Source organism: Pongo pygmaeus, chromosome 1 (genome assembly GCF_028885625.2).
Source record: "Pongo pygmaeus isolate AG05252 chromosome 1, NHGRI_mPonPyg2-v2.0_pri, whole genome shotgun sequence".
Classification (NCBI taxonomy): domain Eukaryota; kingdom Metazoa; phylum Chordata; class Mammalia; order Primates; family Hominidae; genus Pongo; species Pongo pygmaeus.
The window spans coordinates 167782278-167800505 of NC_072373.2; the positions used below are offsets into that span (position 1 = coordinate 167782278).

Here is an 18228-nt window from a genome sequence, read left to right on the forward strand (position 1 = left end):
TATTTATTATTTATTATTTTTGGTTTTAAGGAGCAGAAAGTTTAATAGGCAAGAAAGAGGAAAGAAATAAGAAAACGGCTCCCTGATATAGAGGGAGGGGGGGCTCCGAACGGATAAACCCCCAGAAAGATAGGTTTTTAGCACAGTAATATCATCAGCTCATTGATACCATCATGATTCCAGTTCTTTACATTTCTTACCTCTGCTAGAAGTGTCAGCTTTATCCTAAGGCTGGAGCCTCTCATGACTGCAAGATAGTCTTGCATATAGTTGCCATATATAGGTTCTTAAGGCCCTGTATATCTGGCTCTTGTCTACTCCTGCCACTCTCTTCCTCTTCATATACTAAGATCTAGCCATGCTGGCCTACTTTCTGTTTCTCTAATGCGCCAAGCTCATTCCCACCTTCAGGCCTTTGCGCTTGGATTTTTCTCCTCTTGAAGCAGTGTTGAACAGCCCTCAGATGTTCACATAGTCATTTCTTGCTTGTGGTTCTTCAGGTATCTGTTCAAACAGCATCTTCTCAGTGAGATTTTCATTGATCACTTAACTTAAATTACAGCCATGTTGGCCAGGCACAGAGGCTCATGCCTGTAATCCCAACACTTTGCGAGGCTGAGGCAGGAGGATTGCTTGAGTCCAGGAGTTCAAGACCAGCCTAGGCAACATAGTGAGACCCTGTCTATACCAAAAAAATTTTTTTAATTAACCGTACGTGGTGGTGCATGCCTATAGTCCCAGCTACTCAGGAGGCTGAGGAGGGAGGATCACTTAAGTCTAAGAGGTCAAGGCTGCAATGATCACACCACTGTATTCCAGCCTGGGTGACAGAGTGAGACCCTGTCTCAAGAAAATTAAATAAATAAATAAGCCTGGCATGGTGGCTCACACCTATAATCTCAGCACTTTGGGAGGCTGAGGTGGGTGGATCACTTGAGGTCAGGAGTTTGAGACCAGCCTGGCCAACATGGTAAAACCCCATCTCTACTAAAAATACAAAAATTACTTGGGCGTGGTGGTGCTTGCCTCTAATCCCAGCTACTCGGGAGGCTGAGGCATGAGAATCACTTGAAGCTGGGAGGCGGAGGTTACAGTGAGCCAACATCACGCCACAGCCTAGGCAACAGAGCAAGACTCTGTCTCATAAATAACAGCCATGTTGCCCTTGTCACAATCATTCTTAGCCATGTAACCCCGTTTTAGTTTCTACAAGGCACTTATCTGAAATCTGCTTGTTTATGATCTGTCCTCTCACAGTAGAATGTGAGCATGTGAGAGCATGAGAACAGGCACCTTGTCTTTCTTGTTCAGTGCTGTATTCCCAGTGCCTTAGTATTATGTCTGGCACAAAGTGGACACTTGCTAATGTATGTTAATTTGATGAATGAATGATTAACTGTAAGAAACTCATATCTCATCTTTAAATTTTACTGTCTTGGGAGGTATGTAGATTATATGCAGCATTGTCTTGGAGAGATCCTTGAGAGGAATGTTTGTCTTTTAATCCACATGCTTGCTACGTAATCAAGAATAATTCCTTAAGTGGCAATAATATGTTGTATAATTAACGAAAGATTTGCTCTTTAGAAACTTTCATTATAATTAGAAAGTTAAGACTGCAAAACAGTACACTATGATTAAATGTTAGTTTTGTAGGACATGGTTCTTTAGAAGATTAGAGGATTTATATTCCTTTATTGTAGCATTTATAAAGAATTGAAGAATTCTTTGAAGTATTGAAGAATTATTATTTTTGTGTCTGTGTTTCTCTCTTGCTAAAGTGAGCTTCTTAAAAATGGGGAATGTTTTATCTTCAACATCTAGAATAAGATATTACAGATCTTGTATTAATATATATTTAATAACTGAATGGGATTGAGCAATGTAAGCATATGAAAAGGCTTTATGAAGACAAGTGGGTAGAGTTTAGATAGATTGAAGTATGAGTATGGTAGCTGCTGAGAGATAAGGAATACCTTTGGCAATCATTAGTGCTGATACAGAAAGTCAAAGAGGAGAACGTGAAAAGCAATTGGCCAGAATCTAAGCCTTGGGAATAATGATGGGGAATCTAGGGAAGGTGCTACCGGAGAAAATCCTGAGAAGAGAATATATAAGATGGACAAAGTGTCAAGTGGAGCTGGAGAATGAGATCTGAGATAGGTTCACTAGATGTGGTTCTTGACAATGTTTAAACGTGTACTTTCCACCGACCCTCCCTCTACCCACTAGTCAATAAAAGGGAAACATTATTGAGGCCCCAGGGCCATGGGGCTTGGGCAGGAGGCCACCCAGTGGGAGAAGGAGGAGCCAGGGGAGGTGTCTTATTTGACCTTCTTTTGAGGGCGCAGCATGTTTTGTGGCTGTACGTCTTGCGGCAGTTAATGGCACAGGGGTGCAGGTGAGCATAACCCTTGAGGCAGATCATCTTGTCGCAGTTGTGTTTCTGAGCGAGCTGGTGCAGGCAAGGCCCAGTGGTGCCACCTCACAGGCCAAGCACCAAGTGCAAGCAGACTCTTTCTGGCTGTTGTAGTCTGAGTGTGTGGCCATCTCTCAGCTGTTTGCTTTCATGTGTTTTAAGCCTCTTTAAAAGTATACTTTATGGTTAAAGAGCTGGAAGAAAGAATCTCCATCTAGATTTCACATACAGCTTTGTAAAATGGCAGATACAATCAAGGGCTCCGGAAGAAGACTACCTGTTTTCTAATCTCAACTTTTAAAATGTATTTTCAAGATAGGAAAGGCATATTTGAAGAAAGAAGGGAAGAACCTAATGAGGGGAGACATTGAAGCTGTTGAAAAAAGATGGGGTTCATTGAACATATGGAGAAATTATTTTCTGTGAGAAGGTACACTTTTTCTGAGTCAAGAAGGAAAGACTATTTGTGAGCTATAAAGATGGAATTGTGTTAAAAGACCTGGCCAGAACAAATTCAGAATGGCTCTTCTTTCCTAAGTTGGAAGTAAGGTCTTCTGTTGTGATTGACAGTAAGAGGCTTAAGGAGAGAGAGTGAGATCTGAAACTGCTAGTGGATGCAGCATTAAGGGCCAGTTAAAGTTGGAGTAGATGAATTTTAAATTAGAATGGTTTGCATAGTTAAAGTGCTGTCCCCTTAAGAAGAGACAAAAATGTTCAAGTGAAAGTGACCCTTGTTAGTGTATTAGCCCATTTGAAACTGAGGGGGATTGGGAGTCTAAAAAAGTTGTGAGGGCCCAAATGAGGTATATTAGTAAAGAAGTGCAGTTTAAATAGAGATGTCAAAGGCAACCCCAGCCTGTGGGCTACATAATCCATTAGGTAGGGGATTTTTCTTTCAGAAAAAGGGAATAATTTATTTTTGGTAAATGTGAAAAGATCTGATTTGGTGAAATAACATTTACAGCATTTTAAAATTTACCTTGTTTAGCTTCAAAATGTAACTATAAGTAGTCTTAGTTTCTTTATATTCAAATACACTAATAAGGAGTTAATATACAAATATTCAGATTTACTTCTAAGTGAATTTGTGTAGCATTTCCTTTTCAATTCTTATTTTACACATTTTTTACATTTTTATACATTTATTTTAAAATGAGAAATGTTTTATAGGAACGGAATGCATGCAAATACATGACAAAGGTAAGAAATTGAACAAAATTTATTCAATACCATGACTTACTGTTTGTTTTAAAGATGTTAGCTAATCTCTGTGGCCTTACTGCTTTTTCTTCTTTGTCTTCTTCTTTTTAAATAGACTGTTTGGATTGCATAAGAAAGTCATCAATATGGTACACAATTTACTCTCCAGTCACGACTCAGACCCGCGGTACTCTGACCCTCAGATAAAGGCTCGAGTGGCCATGTTGTATCTACCTTTGATTGGTATTATCATGGAAACTGTACCTCAGCTGTATGATTTTACAGGTACCTAGTATAATTAAGACAAATTTTAAAGGCAAAGTTCAATGTTTAAAAGTGTTAGAAAATATCTCAGGGATGAAGATCTTATTTTAGGAAAATAAGAATTGTGCACTGATAAAAGTAAACTATAAATATTTAACTATATTGCCAGAAAACCTTTGACCATGTGAGAGAATTCAGTATAAGATTGCTTCAAGTAGTTCTTATGATGAATTTTAAAATAATGATTTTTATAGCAATTCTATACCTACATTTTAGGAAATGTTGGTGTGAACATGCAGTATACATCTGAAAAAATACAAGAAAACTTGACAGATGTTTACCACCTCAGTTTTGACTTCATTCATATATATAAAATTGAAATGAATATTCACTTGAATATCAGGAATTATGTTTATTGCTAACACCAGGTTAATAAGTTGAAGTGGTATTACTTCTTCAAAACTAGAACCTACAGAGTTTTATTGCTCTTGCTTTCCATATTTAGAATTTACTTAAATATAGAACTTAGTTTGCAACAATATTTTCTTTGGGGTAAATGAGGGAATTTAAACTAGCAATTAGCCCGATAGCTTCCAGTTTAGTAAAACAGAAACATTTCCTGAGTATCTAATGTGTATTAAGAACTTTGACAGGTGCTGGTGTTGCAAAGATAACCAACTATTTGCCTTTAAGAGACTGATTGTTGAGCAGTGTTTCTAGTATTTTGATCACTAAAATGAATTTCCTTACCTGAAGGCAGAAGTGTTTATATTCTTTTATCTTCTTTGACTAGCAAGTTAATGTTCTCTATAAACTGTAAATTATTACCATAGCAATGAGTTACTGTTAAAGATATTTAAAATATTATCTAAAAGAAGTAAATCTAATAACTATAACATGTCAACAGGTTATTCTTTTAAAGAATAGTGGAGAATAGGAAAAGGAATTAGTTCAGCTAAACAGTTTTATTTTTTTTTTTGGATTATTTTTCTTTAGAAACTCACAATCAACGAGGAAGACCAATTTGTATAGCTACTGATGATTATGAAAGTGAGAGCGGAAGTATGATAAGCCAGACCGTTGCCATGGCAATCGCAGGGACATCGGTCCCTCAACTAACAAGGCCTGGCAGTTTCCTCCTCACGTCAACGGTAAAAACAATCCTCCTACAGAATTTTTTTTCTAGAAAGACAAATATTTACTAGGATATGCCCTTAAATATATGAGATGATTGTATCAGCTGATGCAAAAGTGCTCAGTTTTATTTATGAGAACATTAAAGTTCCCAGAATATTAACTGTCTTCTACCAAACAGTTTTAAAAATGATTACCTCAAGATTTATGGGAAAAAGCCCTGTATTCTGTCATTCAGAATTTGGAAAATTGCCTCATTATAGATAGTTCATTTCTTTCTTTTTTTTTTTTTCTACTTTAAGTTTTAGGGTACATGTGCACAAGGTGCAGGTTAATTACATATGTATACATGTGCCATGTTGGTGTGAGGCACCCAGTAACTTGTCATTTAACATTAGGTATATCTCCAAATGCTATCCCCCCCGCTCCCCCCACCCCACAACAGGCCCCGGTATGTGATGTTCCCCTTCCTGTGTCCATGTGTTCTCATTGTTCAGTTCCCACCTGTGAGTGAGAACATGTGGTGTTTGGATTGTTTCCAGTTTTTTACTATTACAAACGTTTCTATGAACACTCTTATACAAATTTTCAGGTATACATATGCATGAGTTTCTCTAGGGTATAGCCACCCTTGTAATTTCTGGGTCATAGATAGCAATCTTTTTTTTTTTTTTTGTATTTTTATTTTTATTTTTTTATTTTTTATTATACTTTAAGTTCTAGGGTACATGTGCATAACATGCAGGTTTGTTACATATGTATACATGCATCATGTTGGTGTGCTGCACCCATTAACTCGTCATTTACAGTAGGTATATCTCCTAATGCTATCCTTCCCCCCTCCCCCCACCCCATGACAGGCCCTGGTGTGTGATGTTCCCCTTTCTGTGTCCAAATGTTTTCATTGTTCAATTCCCACCTGTGAGTGAGAGCATGCGGTGTTTGGTTTTCTGTCCTTGCAATAGTTTGCTGAGAATGATGGTTTCCAGCTTCGTCCATGAACTCATCGTTTTTTATGGCTGCATAGTATTCCATGGTGTATATGTGCCACATTTTCTTAATCCAGTCTATCATTGTTGGACATTTGGGTTGATTCCAGGTCTTTGCTGTTGTGAATAGTGCCGCAATAAACATACGTGTGCATGTGTCTTTATAGCAACATGGTTTATAATCCTTTGGAATAGTTCATTTCTTTATTTTTTTAAACCCGTTTTATTCTTTATCAGCCCTAAGAAAGATTCTCAGTCATTTGAGGATTTTTTTAATCTGTGAATATTTATACTTTTTTATGTTTTGAAAACACTTGATATTTACTATGCCCCTGAACTTTTCCGCTTTTAAAGGCAGAAGGATTGGGGCAGGAAGGAACCAAATTGCCAATAGAGCAAGATCAAGTTCTAAAAGTTTTAAATGACATTTTTTTCCAGAAAAATGCAGTAATATTTAAGGAAACTGCCCTACTTGACAATTTTATAGCTTTATTAAGATATTATTTACATATCAAAAAATTCACCTATTGTGAGTGTATATACCTTAATGATTTTTAGTATATTTGCGGAGTTGTGCAGGTATCACCACAAGCTAATTTTAGAACATTTCCAACACCCCGAAAAGATTCCTTATACCTATTAGCAGTCACTCCTACCCCAGCACTAGAGAGTGACTAACTTACTTCTATCTGTATATAATTGCCTATTCTGGACATTTTATATAAATGAAATTATTTACTATATGATCTTTTGTGTTTGAATTCTTTCACTAAGCATAAGTTTTTGAGGTTCATCCATGTTGTGTATGTATCAATACTTCTTTCTTTTTTATTGCCAAATAGTATTCCATTGTATTGATACACCAAAGTTTGTTTATCCATTTGTCAGTTGATGAACAGCTGTATCATTTCCACTTTGGGGCTGTTAGGAATAATGCTGCCACGAACATTTATGTACAAGTCTGTGTCCACGTATGTTTTCATCTGTTTTAGGTAGATACCTAAGAGTGAATTTGCTGGATCATATGGTACTTCTATGTTTAACATTTTTAGAGACTTCTAAACTCTTTTTTTTCCGAATGTGGCTGTACTATTTTTCATTCTCATCAGCAATGAATAAGAATTTCTGTTCTCCAAATCCTCATCAACACTTGTTATTATCTGTCTTTTTTATTAGGATACCTTTAGTGATTGTAAATTGGAACTTCATTGTAGTTTTGATTTGCATTTCCCTAACAACCTACAGATGTTGAACATCTTTTTGTGTGCTTATTAGCACATTGTTTTGTATATCTCCTTTGGAGAAAAGTCTATTCAAATCTTTTGTCATTGGTCAGGTACAGTGGCCTACACCTGTAATTCCAGAAATTTAGGAGACTGAGGTGGGAGGATTGCTTGAGCTCAGGAGTTTGAGACCAGCCTGGGGGACATGACAAAAGTCTGTTTCTATCCAAAACCACAAAAAATAGTCGGGCATGGTGGCATGTGCCTACTGTAGTCCCAACTACCTGGGAGGCTAAGGTGGGAGAATCATTTGAGCCTGGGAGGTGGAGGTTGCAGTGAGCCAAGATTGTGCCATTGCACTCCAGCCTGCACAACAGAGCAAGACCCTGTCTCAAAAGAAAAAAAAGGTTGCTATTTTAAGATTTCTTAAAGAGTTCTTTATGTATTCTGGATTTGTAAAATAATCAGCTATCTGATTTACAAATACTTTCTCCCTTCCTATGGATTATCTTTTTACTTTCTTGATGGTGTCATTTGAAGTATGAAAGTTTTTAATGAATTCCAGTGTATCAAATTTTTTTTATCAATTGCACTTTTGGTGACATTCTACTTATAAAATAATACAATAAAGTACATGTACAAAATGTAATAATAAAATAAACAGCAGCATATCCACTGCTCAGTTTAAGAAATCAGACATTACAGCCTGGTAACCTTTGAAGCTACCAATGGCCTTCCTCAATTTGATCTCTCCCTCCCCTGAGAATGACCATTGTTCTCAATTGTATTAACCTTTTTATTTTTTTTAACTTTTCTTTTGTGAAGTATACTACATATGACAAAGTACATAAAACATAAATGAATGAGGTTTTAAAACATTAGTTAATAAACAGCTTTGTAATTACCACTCAGGTCAAAAACAAGAAAGTTGGCTGCCATCCGGAAATTCTTAGCATGCACTTTCTCAACCACAGCAACCCACCAAACTCTCACTGTCCTGATTAATGATATAATTGCATAATTTTGTTTAGAGTTTTACCATCTAGGCCAGGCATGGTGGCTCACGCCTGTAATCCCAGCACTTTGGGAGGCCAAGGTGGGCAGATCACTTGAAGTCAGGAGTTCGAGACCAGCCTGGCCAACATGGTAAAACCTGATCTCTACTAAAAAATACAAAAAAATTGGCCAGACATGGTGTTGGTCGCTTGTAATCCTAGCTACTCAGGAGGCTAAGGCAGGAGAATCACTTGAACCTGGGAGGTGGAGTTTGCAGTAAGCCGAGATCACGCCACTGCCCTCCAACCTAGGCAACAGAGCAAGACTCTATCTCAAAAAAATGTATAGATAGATAGATAGTTTTACCATCTAAGTTTGCATTTTAAAATAATATAGTTTATAGTATTTTTTATATATATATTTTTTTGTTTGTTTGTTTGTTTGTTTGTTTGGTTTGGTTTGGTTTTTTGAGACGGAGCCCTGCACTGTAGCCCAGGTAGGCTGGAGTGCAGTGGCACGATCTTGGCTCACTGCAACCTCTGCCTCCTACGTTCAAGTGATTCTCTTGTCTCAGTCTCCCGAGTAGCTGGGATTACAGGTGACTGCCATCATGCCTGGCTAATTTTTGTATTTTTAGTAGAGATGGGGTTTCACCATGTTGGCCAGGCTGGTCTCAAACTCCTGACCTCAGTTGATCCACCTGCCTCAGCCTCCCAAAGTGCTGGGATTATAGGTATGAGCCACCACGCCCTGCCAAAATACTGTAGTTTAGTTTTATATTGTGTTTTTAGTATTCATTAATGTTATGAAATGTAGCTGTAATTCACTGATTTTCATTTCAGTATGATATTCCATTGTCTAACTATAAATCAGTTTATTTGCCCATTCTATTGATAGGTGCATGAATGGTTTCTGATCCTTGGTTATTGCAAATAGCAATTTTGCAGACTTTCTTTTATATATATATATCCTGCATGCATATATATACTTTTATTTAGGGTATTTTCTAGAAGTGGAATTTGTTGGGTCATAGACTGTGGGTATCTTAATCTATAGCAGGTAATGGCCAACTATTTTCCAGAGGGCGTACCTTAATTTATACTTAACACGTACAATATGAGAGTTCTCATTCCTTCACATGTTCATCAATACTTAGAGAATTGTCAGATTTTTAAATTTTTGCCAATCTGGTCATTTATAGTTGAATCTCATTTTAGCTTTTATTTCCCTGAAGATTTATGCGGTGTGCACTTTTCCATATGTATGATGGCCATTTGGATTCTCTCTTTTGAAGTGTCTAGAGTTCTTTGCTTGTTTTCCATTTGGTTGTTTGCTTTTGTTTAATGATTTTTAGGACTTTGTATGTTCTAGATCAAGTCCATTGTCAGTTATAAGTGGTTCAAATATTTCTTCTCTGTGGCTTGCTGTTTTACCCATTTAATGGTGAATTTGGTGGTTAGAATGCCTAATTTTATTTTACTTTTTATTTATCTTGGAGACAGAGTCTTGCTCTGTCGCCCAGGCTGGAGTGCAGTGGCACAATCTCAGCTCACTGCAAGCTCCGCCTCCCGGGTTCACACCATTCTCCTGCCTCAGCCTCCTGAGTAGCTGGGACTATAGGTGCCCGCCACCGTGCCCGGCTAATTTTTTGTATTTTTAGTAGAGATGGGGTTTCACCATGTTAGCCAGGATGGTCTCGATCTCCTGACCTCGTGATCTGCCCGTCTCGGCCTCCCAAAGTGCTGGGATTACAGGCGTGAGCCACCGTGCCCAGCCTAGAATGCCTGATTTTAATATACTTAAATTTAGTCTTGCAGCTAATATTTTCTGTATCTTATTTAAGGAATTTTTTTCTGTTTCAGAACTTTGAAGGTATTCTGTGTTACATTCGAAATTTTTTTTGTTCTTCCTTTTACATTTAATTTTAAAATTAAAATCTATCTGAAATAGATTTTTTTATATACAGTATAAGTTGGGAGTCCAGGTTCATTTATTTATTTATTTATATTGCATATTATGCCAGATTATTTCAGCACCGTTTATTAAAAGAATATTTTCCCTACGTCTCTGAAGTACTGCCTCTATATGGTGTACCATGTAGAGAAAGTCATACATTTTTAAAATTTTTCTTGGCTACTTTTTGGCCCTTTGTATATCTACATAAATTTGAAAATCAGCTTGTAAATTTCCACCAAAATAAATAAACAAAAACCAATAAACCTGTTAAAATTTTAGTTAAGATTGTACTGAATTATGATTATACTATTGAATCTCATAATTTTTGAACACAAATCCCCCCATGGTTTAGGCTGCCTTTAGTGTCTTTCAGTACATAAACTTTTTTAGTTTCTACCAAGGAGGGACTAGCATATCTTTTGTAGATTTATTATTCATGCTTGATATTTTTTAATGTTCCTATAAATGGTGTCTTTTTCAAAAAATCTGTTTTCTAATGTTGATTGCTTTATATGGAAATAGAATCAATTTTTGTACAGAAACAAAATACTCATTATCAAAAAAAATAATTGATTTTTGTACAATGATGTTTATTTCCACAATATAAAATAAATGATAAAGTGAGAAACTAAGAACACATTTGTAGATTCTTTTTTTCTACACACAGTCATATAATTTGTGAATAATAACAATGTAGTTTCTTCCTGTCAGTTTTTTTTAATATATATAATTTATTGTACTGGCTAGTACCTCCAGTACAGTGTTGAATAGAAGTGGTAATGTTTGTATCTTTAAAGGTAAAACTTTCAACATTTCATTCTTAAACATATGTTCTGTATGTTTTGGGTTTTTTTTAAGATACCTTCCTTTATTGTGGAAGTTTCTTTCTGTTACTAGTTTACTAAGCATTTTGTTTTTTAGTTATGAATAGTTGAATTGTTATCGAATGCTTTTTCCACATCCATTGAGATGGCTGTATTGTTTTGCTTTTGGTCTTTTAATGTTGTTTATTTAAATTGATTTTCTAGTGTTAAACCAACATTGAAATCCTGAATTAAACTCAACTTCTTCATAATTGTGTACTAATGGATTTCATTTGCTAATATTTTGTTAGGATTTGTATATGTATGTTCATAAGATTGCTTATAATTTTTCTTTCTTATATTCTTCTCAGGTTTTAGAGTCAAGGTTAGGCTAGCCAATTAAAATGAGGTAGGGAGTTTTCTCTTTTATTCTCTTCTCTGCAAGTACTTAAGATTAGAATTATTTCTTCCTGGAATATTTGGAGAACTTATGAAACCATCTGTGCTGGAAGTGTTTTCTTTTTTAAGTTTTAAAATTACTGTTATAATTTATTATCTGTGAGACTATTGAAGTTTTTTGTTTCTTCTTACATTGATTGTATTTATTTGTTTATTTATTTTATTTTATTTTTTGAGATGGTGTCTCGCTGTATCACCCAGGCTGGAGTGCAGTGACATGATCTCGGCCCACTGCAACCTCCGCCTCCTGGATTCAAGCCGTTCTCCTGCCTCAGCCTCCTGAATAGCTGGAATTACAGGCACCTGCCACTGTGCCTGACTAATTTTTGTATTTTTAGTAGAGACAGGATTTCACTATGTTGGCCAGACTAGACTTGAACTCCTGACCTCAGGTGATCCCCCCGCCTCAGTCTCCCAAAGTGCTGGGATTACAGGTGCGAACTACTGCACCTGGTCTTCTTAACAACTGATTTTTGTAAATTTTATTCTAGTAGAAATATATTCAAATTTCTTGATTTATAAAGTTATTCAAAAATACCTTGTATAATTTTTTAAATGTCTGTATCCTCTGTAGTAGATGTAAACTTTTTTCTATGGCTAGATTTTTGTACCTTTTCTTGTCTTTATCAGTCTTACCAGACAGTCGAAATGTATTGTTAGTCTTTATAAAGAACCAGTATGGTGGCACTGTTGACCTCACTTTTTAATGTTTATTATTTACTATCTTCTGCTTTCTTTGGGTTTACGTTCATGTTCTTTTTCCAACTTCTTGAGATAGATGCTTAACTCACTAATTTTCATCCTTTCTTTTTTGATATGTATTTTCAGCCTATGCATTTTTCTTTGATTGTTTAGTTAAATGCTGTTTATATGTAACATTTTTTTTCCTTTTTTTTTTTATTATACTTTAAGTTCTGGGATACATGTGCAGAATGTGCACGTTTGTTACATAGGTATACACATGCCATGGTGGTTTGCTGCACCCCTCAACCCATCAATTACATTAGGTATTTCTCCTAATGCTGTCCCTCCCCTACCCCTACACCCCCCGACAGGCCCCAGTGTGTGATGTTCCCCTTCCTGTGTTCATGTGTTCTCGTTGTTCGACTCCCACTTATGAGTGAGAACATGCAGTATTTGGTTTTCTTTTCCTGTGTTAGTTTGCTGAGAATGATGGTTTCCAGCTTCATCCATGTCCCTGCAAAGGACATGAACTCATCCTTTTTATGGCTGCATAGTATTCCATGGTGTGTATGTGCCACATTTTCTTTATCCAGCCTATCATTGATGGGCATTTGGATTGTTTCCAAGTCTTTGCTCTTGTGAATAGTGCCACAGTAAACATACAGGTGCATGTGTCTTTATAGTAGAATGATTTATAATCCTTTGGGTATATACCCAGTAATGGAATTGCTGGGTCAAATGATATTTCTGGTTCTAGATCCTTCAGGAATTAGCACACTGTCTTCCACAATGGTTGAACTAATTTACACTCCCACCAACAGTATAAAAGCGCTCCTATTTCTCCACATCCTCTCCAGCATCTGTTGTTTCCTGACTTTTTAATGATCGCCATTCTAACTGGTGTGAGATGGTATCTCATTGTGGTTTTGATTTGCATTTCTGTAATGACCAGTGATGATGAGCTTTTTTTCATATGTTTGTTGGCCTCATAAATGTCTTCTTTTGAGAAGTGTCTGTTCATATCCTTTGCCCACCTTTTGATGAGGTTGTTTTTTTCTTGTAAATTTGTTTAAGTTCTTTGTAGATTCTGGATATTAGCCCTTTGTCAGCTGGATAGATTGCAAAATTTTTCTCCCATTCTGTAGGTTGCCTGTTCACTCACATGATAGTTTCATTTGCTGTGCAGAAGCTCTTTAGTTTAATTAGATCCCATTTGTCAATTTTGGCTTTTGTTGCCGTTGCTTTTGGTGTTTTAGTCATGAAGTGTTTGCCCATGCCTATGTCCTGAATGGTATTGCCTAGGTTTTCTTCTAGGGTTTTTATGGTTTTAGGTCTTACATTTAAGTCTTTAATCCATCTTGAGTTAATTTTTGTATAAGGTGTAAGGAAGGGGTCCAGTTTCAGTTTTCTGCATATGGCTAGCCGGTTCCAAACACCATTTATTAAATAGGGAATCCTTTCCCCATTGCTTGTTTTTGTCAGGATTGTCAAAGATCAGGTAGTTGTAGATGTGTGGCATTATTTCTGAGGCCTCTGTTCTGTTCCCTTGGTTTATATATCTGTTTTGGTACCAGTACATGCTGTTTTGGTTACTGTAGCCTTATAGTATAGTTTGAAGTCAGGTAGTGTGATGCCTCCAGCTTTGTTCTTTTTGCTCATTGTCTTGGCTATACAGGCATTTTTTTTTTTAATGTGTATCTTATTTATTCAACTTAGTTGCAATCTCTTACATCTTCCCCAAATGGTTTCATCTTCTCTCCGTCTTTTAGCCAGTTAGTCATCCCTTCTCATCGCCTCTAGGATCACATTGCCTGCTACATTCTCCCTTCTGTCATCTGTGACTTCTAAATTGTGAGCTGGAGGAACAAGTTTATCATGATCAATAGGTAGAATTTTCAAGATTCATCTCAGAATGACTCTGAAGTTCATTATGATTTCTTCTTAGGCCTTTGGGCTATTTAAAAAGTTGTTTTTGTCTTAAATTTTCAGTCATGAAAATTTCTAGATATCCTTGTTTCTGATTTTGGCCTAATTAAAGGATCAGAGAGCATAACTCTGTATGATATCAGTTTGTTATGTTTGTGGCAACTAGTTTTATGGTCTAGTATATGGTCAGTTTTTGTAAATATCTCATGTATTCTAAAAGAATGAATATTCTTTCATTGTTAGTTACAGCATTCTATGTCCTGTACTTTTGTTGTTTAAATCTTTTTGGTCTTTACTAAATTTTGCGTGCTTATTCTAATATGCCACTACAATTGTGGTTTTGTAATTTCTCCTTGTCATTCTGTCAGATTTTTGTTCCTTTTGAGGCCTGATTATGAAACATTTAACACTTTTATATAATTTTGGTGGATTTCACTTTCATCTACATGAACTATGATGCTTTTTAAAATAGTTATAACTACACTAGATTTTCTTTGCTCTGTGTGTGTGTATAGCATGACTTTTTCATCCCTTTACTTTCAACATTTTTGTATTATGTTTTAGATATTTCTTTTAAAAACAGCATATAGTTAGATTTTTTTCTTGTATCTTAAAAATCTGGTTTGTTAATCTCTCTCTTTCACTAGAGTTTCTAATCCATTTACATTTAGTTAAATTAAATTGGATGTATTTAACATTTTATGTTTTACTTTATATTGTCTTACCCCATTATAGTTTTTTTTTTCTCTCTTTTATTGACTTCTTGTTGTTGTTGTTACCGTTGTTGAGAAAGGGTCTTGCTCTGTCACCCAGGCTGGAGTGCAGTGGTGTAGTCTTGGCTAACTGCAGCCTCTGCCTCCCAGGTTCAAGTGATTCTCCCACCTCAGCCTCCTGAGTAGCTGGGATTACAGGTGACTGCCACTGCACCTGGCTAATTATTATTATTATTTTATTTTATTTTATTTTTTTTTTGAGATGGAGTCTCACTCTGTCACCCAGGCTGGAGTGCAGTGGCGCAATCTCAGCTCACTGCAAGCTCTGCCTCCTGGGTTCACGCCACTCTCCTGCCTCTGCCTCCTGAGTAGCTGGGACTACAGGCGCCCGCCACCATGCCTGGCTAACTTTTTTGTATTTTTTTAGTAGAGACAGGGTTTCACCATGTTAGCCAGGATAGTCTCGATCTCCTGATCTCGTGATCCACCCGCCTCAACCTCCCAAAGTGCTGGGATTACAGGCGTGAGCCACTGCGCCTGACCAATTTTTTTGTATTTTTAGTAGAGACAAGTTGCACTATGTTGGCCAGGCTGATCTTGAACTCCTGGCCTCAAGTGATCTACCTGACTCAGCCTCCCAAAGTGCTGGGATTACAGGCATGAACCACCACATCCAGCCAGTTTTGTCTATATTTCTAAACAATATTTTATTTAGCTTCACATATTTTCACCTTTTTATGAATATATACTATGTGTACTTCTATGACTTGATTTTTTTGTATATGTTTGTAAGAGTCATTCATGTTGATATGTATAGCTGTAGTCTGTAATGTCATAGCAATCCATCAGAAAATATAATTATGTATTCATTCTCAAAGGAAGTTTGGGTTGTTTGTAGTTTCGGGCTATTAAAGGTATTATGAATGTTCCTTTACATCACTCTGTAGAAGAGTTTCACTAAGGTATATACCTAAGAGTGGCATTTTTGGGTTAGAGGTTATGCACATGTTCAGTTTTACTTGGTTAAATTGTTTTCCAGTGTGGTTCTAGCAATATATATTCCTTCTAGCAATGAAGAAATATTTGTTGCTCCATGTTCTTTCTAATACTTGATATTGTGTGTGTTGTTGGAGTTGATTTATAAGAAGTAATGAGATGGAAAGTTGAAGTGGTGGTTGTGAAGAGGGATCATTAAAATGGAGGTAGTTTTTTTGTTGTTGTTTTTTGAGACAGAGTTTCACTCTTGTTGCCCAGGCTGGAGTGCAATGGCACAATTTCGGCTCACTGCAACCTCCACCTCCCGGGTTCAAGCAGTTCTCCTGCCTCAGCCTCCCGAGTAGCTGGGATTACAGGCATGCACCACCACGCCCAGCTAATTTTGTATTTTTAGTAGAGACGGGGTTTCTCCATGTTGATCCGGTTGATCTCGAACTCCTGACTTCAGGTGATCCGCCTGCCTCAGCCTCCTGAAGTACTGGGATACAGGCGTGAGCCACTGCGTCCGGCCTGTTTGTTTGTTTGGTTTGGTTTTTGTTTTTTAATTGGCATGGTGGGACATACCTAAAATGGAAATTTAGGGGAACATGCAATAATGGTAATAAAAGGCATAAGGTTTGACTACAAGGGTGAGTGTGTGTAGTAAGTGGTATTCTTGAGAATTAGACAAGTTGGTTATGGAAGTAAAAAATCGCACAGGATATTTAGAGAATCAAATACATAGACATTGAAATCACTAAGAACTGTGACAAAAAGTAGTGTTTAAAATAGTGAAAGTGAGTCAGGAGCTAAAAGCATCAAGATATAAGGGCCAGTCTTCTGGAGATTAGTATATGACTGCAGTGATGAAGGTTAGTAGGTTGTATAGTCTGACAAAGATACATGTGTTCTTATACATCTATGAGAACATAAGCTATATATTCTTATAGATATAAAGCAGTTTTGTTAATGATTGACCATGTGTTTCAGAGGTCATAGTGGAAGAATTTTAGGAGAAGGAGCAGACGTGTCAAGTGAGGTAAGAAGAGAGAATATAAAGAGCTATGTGTGTGGTGATCAGAGTCCGAGTCATGAATGAAGCCTTCTGAAGGCTGGGCCTGTTGAGGTGGTAGACACAAACTGGGGAAAATCATTTAATGAGGTTAATCCTGCTGGTCTGAAGGCAGAGAGTAATTGTGAAGCTCTGGCTGTTATAATATGAAGGAGAGGTATGAATCTTGGCCTGGAAAATGTAGAACTCTGGGACCTCTTCCTGATTCCTGGTAATAGTGTTATGAAACAATTCTTTCTGTTTTCTAGAGGTCATCCCTTCTCAACCAGAAAATTAAGAACTAATGAGCTAAGGCATTTATTGTAGGTGATAGATTAACTTCTATACACCTAGAGTGGTCCTTGCTATCAATGTCTTTGGGAGAATGGGGAAAATAGTCCCTCAAATCATTTTTTGTAGGGCTTAATTATGCCACAGAACCTTGGTTGAGACTGTTCTGGATACTAATCTCAGGTTGGTTTTATATGTGCACATTTCTACTAATTTATGATGTGCCTTTTTAATGTATTTATTTGAATGAATACAAATTCTCATTTTTAATGTAGGCAAATGTGATCATCTTTTTTATGGTTTATGTTTTTTATGTCTTAATATACTATCCTTTCCCCAAGATTATAAATATATTGTCTTATATTTCCTCCTGAAAGTTTTAAACATTTTGCCTTTTGTATTTAAAGTTCTTTCTTTGTCTAGATTTATTTTCTGTATGATGGTACAAGGTAGGAATCTGCTTTTTTTTTCTCAAGGAAGATCAGTTGTCTCAACATCATTTATTAAACAGTTCATCCTTTCAGTAGTGATCCACCGTGCCAGCTCTGTCACAGATCAGATTTTCAGATATGCATAGGACACTTTTTGTGTTCTTTATTCTGTTTCATTTGACTGCCAAAAATATGCCAAAATCAAATTGTCCTAATTATTTTAGTTTTTTAGTAACTGCAGATATCTGGTAGAACACATTCTTCTCCCTGCTCCCCACATCCCACCTTGTTCTTCTTCAAGAGTATCTTGGCTCTCTGCTTTTCCCCCATTAAATTTAAAAATCACTGGTCAAAGTTCCAGGAAAACCTGACTGGGATTTTGATTAGAATTGCATTGATCCTATAGAACAATTTGATGGAAAACTGACATCTTTACATTACTGAGTCTTTTTCATGTTTGTCTTAATTCTTCCCAAAGATGTCACTGTGTTACTGGCAATTTATGTGGGAATATAAGAGATGTCAGTGTATGCCTGTTTGTCAAGATGAGAATAATTTTTTATTGTATTTCTAAAAAATAGGTACTTGAAAATTCAGTCAGTGCTATGTATTTATGCGTATCTGAAAGTTCGGCTATAAAAAAAGTGTCTGTCTTTAAAATAAAGAAGCATTTTCCTTATGAGAACAATTGTGGATTTAGGGATGAGGGTCAAA

General features: G+C 36.5%; 1 protein-coding gene across 11 annotated transcripts in view; it reads left to right on the top strand.

Annotated features, from left to right (window-relative positions):
• DOCK7 (dedicator of cytokinesis 7) overlaps positions 1-18228 on the top strand; it is a 240872-nt gene that overhangs the window by 162716 nt on the left and 59928 nt on the right. For all 11 annotated transcript variants that reach the window (XM_054484551.2, XM_054484560.2, XM_063654806.1 and 8 more), the window contains 2 exons: positions 3735-3904; positions 4880-5034. In XM_054484551.2, the coding sequence (XP_054340526.1) occupies positions 3735-3904; positions 4880-5034 (325 nt within the window). The remainder of the gene's footprint in view (positions 1-3734; positions 3905-4879; positions 5035-18228) is intronic.